General features: G+C 31.0%; 1 protein-coding gene across 1 annotated transcript in view; it reads right to left on the reverse strand.

The window, feature by feature from the left end:
• Nucleotides 1–499, reverse strand: part of LOC107560172 (phospholipase D3-like) — a 19,177-nt gene extending 18,678 nt beyond the window's left edge. The window contains exon 1 of the mRNA XM_016244267.1: nt 433–499. Coding sequence (XP_016099753.1) covers nt 433–437 — 5 coding nt within the window. The 5' untranslated portion in view covers nt 438–499. The remainder of the gene's footprint in view (nt 1–432) is intronic.
• Between the last annotated feature and the right edge of the window lie 614 nt (nt 500–1,113).

Consider the following 1,113-nt stretch of genomic DNA (forward strand, 5'->3'; position numbering starts at 1 on the left):
TGCATACGGAGGATTACAAACTTTTATAATAACATTTTGATTACAGACTTGGATCTTCTGTGAACTGAATGCAGAGATTTTAAAACAGGGTTTATTAATAAACTACACCAAAAAATGTTTTTTTTTAATTGTATATGATTCACTTTAAATAAATTTGAACTCAGAAATGAAACCGCAACGAAATTCTGAAATTGAAATACATTAAACAGTATTTTCTAAAACGTAAACTTTGTTTTATTTACTTTTTTTTACGGTGTATAAATAAATGCCTACATTTAAAAAACAGGTTAGTAAAGTATTTTTGTGCACATCGGCATGAAAAGATTCATATGAGGCATGTTACAGAAAGCCGTCGCAGCTCAGCGCTCAGATACTGTATATATTACACTATAATATACTGTTTGCATGCTGTATAAAATTAATATTTCATACCTCATTCAGTGCACTGATGTTTGTCATAAACACACGTCACACAGGCATTAATGAGCACGAAAGAGATGTTGTGTCAGAAAGTCCCGACTCCTCGGAGTAACAGTTTCATTTCAGCAGAAACACGACTGATCAGAGCTTCAGTGCATTATGCTTGTGTAAGCATTCATTATCAGAGCTTCATGTACACATGATGTTTACTTCAGCTTCATATGGACGTCCAGGACTGTTCAACTCTTGCAAAACGGCATAAGATACGGTCTCGTTTTCTCAAATAAATGAATTAAATAAAGTGAGGTTAAAGCTGCCGATGGAGTCAGAAAAAGAATCTTGCTTTCCTTCTGAATTAAGATTATTTTTCTGACCCAGTTATCAGGTTTCTTTTCTTGTTTTAAAGCTTAAATTCACTTCATTTTGATATTTTCCAGAAAACAAGAGTTAATTTCTTGCGTCATTTCGCTTGTTTAGATATCTGTACTAGAAAACCAATAATCAATTTTTGCAGTGCATTTTCACGTCGGTGATGTTTTATTAAAATAACACTGGAAAAAAAGATTTCCCATTTAGTATTTTTTATCTTGATTTGAGTTACAAATATTTGTAAAATAATAAAAAAAATAATTCCAGTAAAATAATTCTAGTATCGAGATACTGTTATAGTTTTTATTAATATTTTCGAGAAAT

Source organism: Sinocyclocheilus grahami, unplaced genomic scaffold (assembly GCF_001515645.1).
Source record: "Sinocyclocheilus grahami isolate Dianchi unplaced genomic scaffold, SAMN03320097.WGS_v1.1 scaffold713.1, whole genome shotgun sequence".
NCBI classification, from domain to species: domain Eukaryota; kingdom Metazoa; phylum Chordata; class Actinopteri; order Cypriniformes; family Cyprinidae; genus Sinocyclocheilus; species Sinocyclocheilus grahami.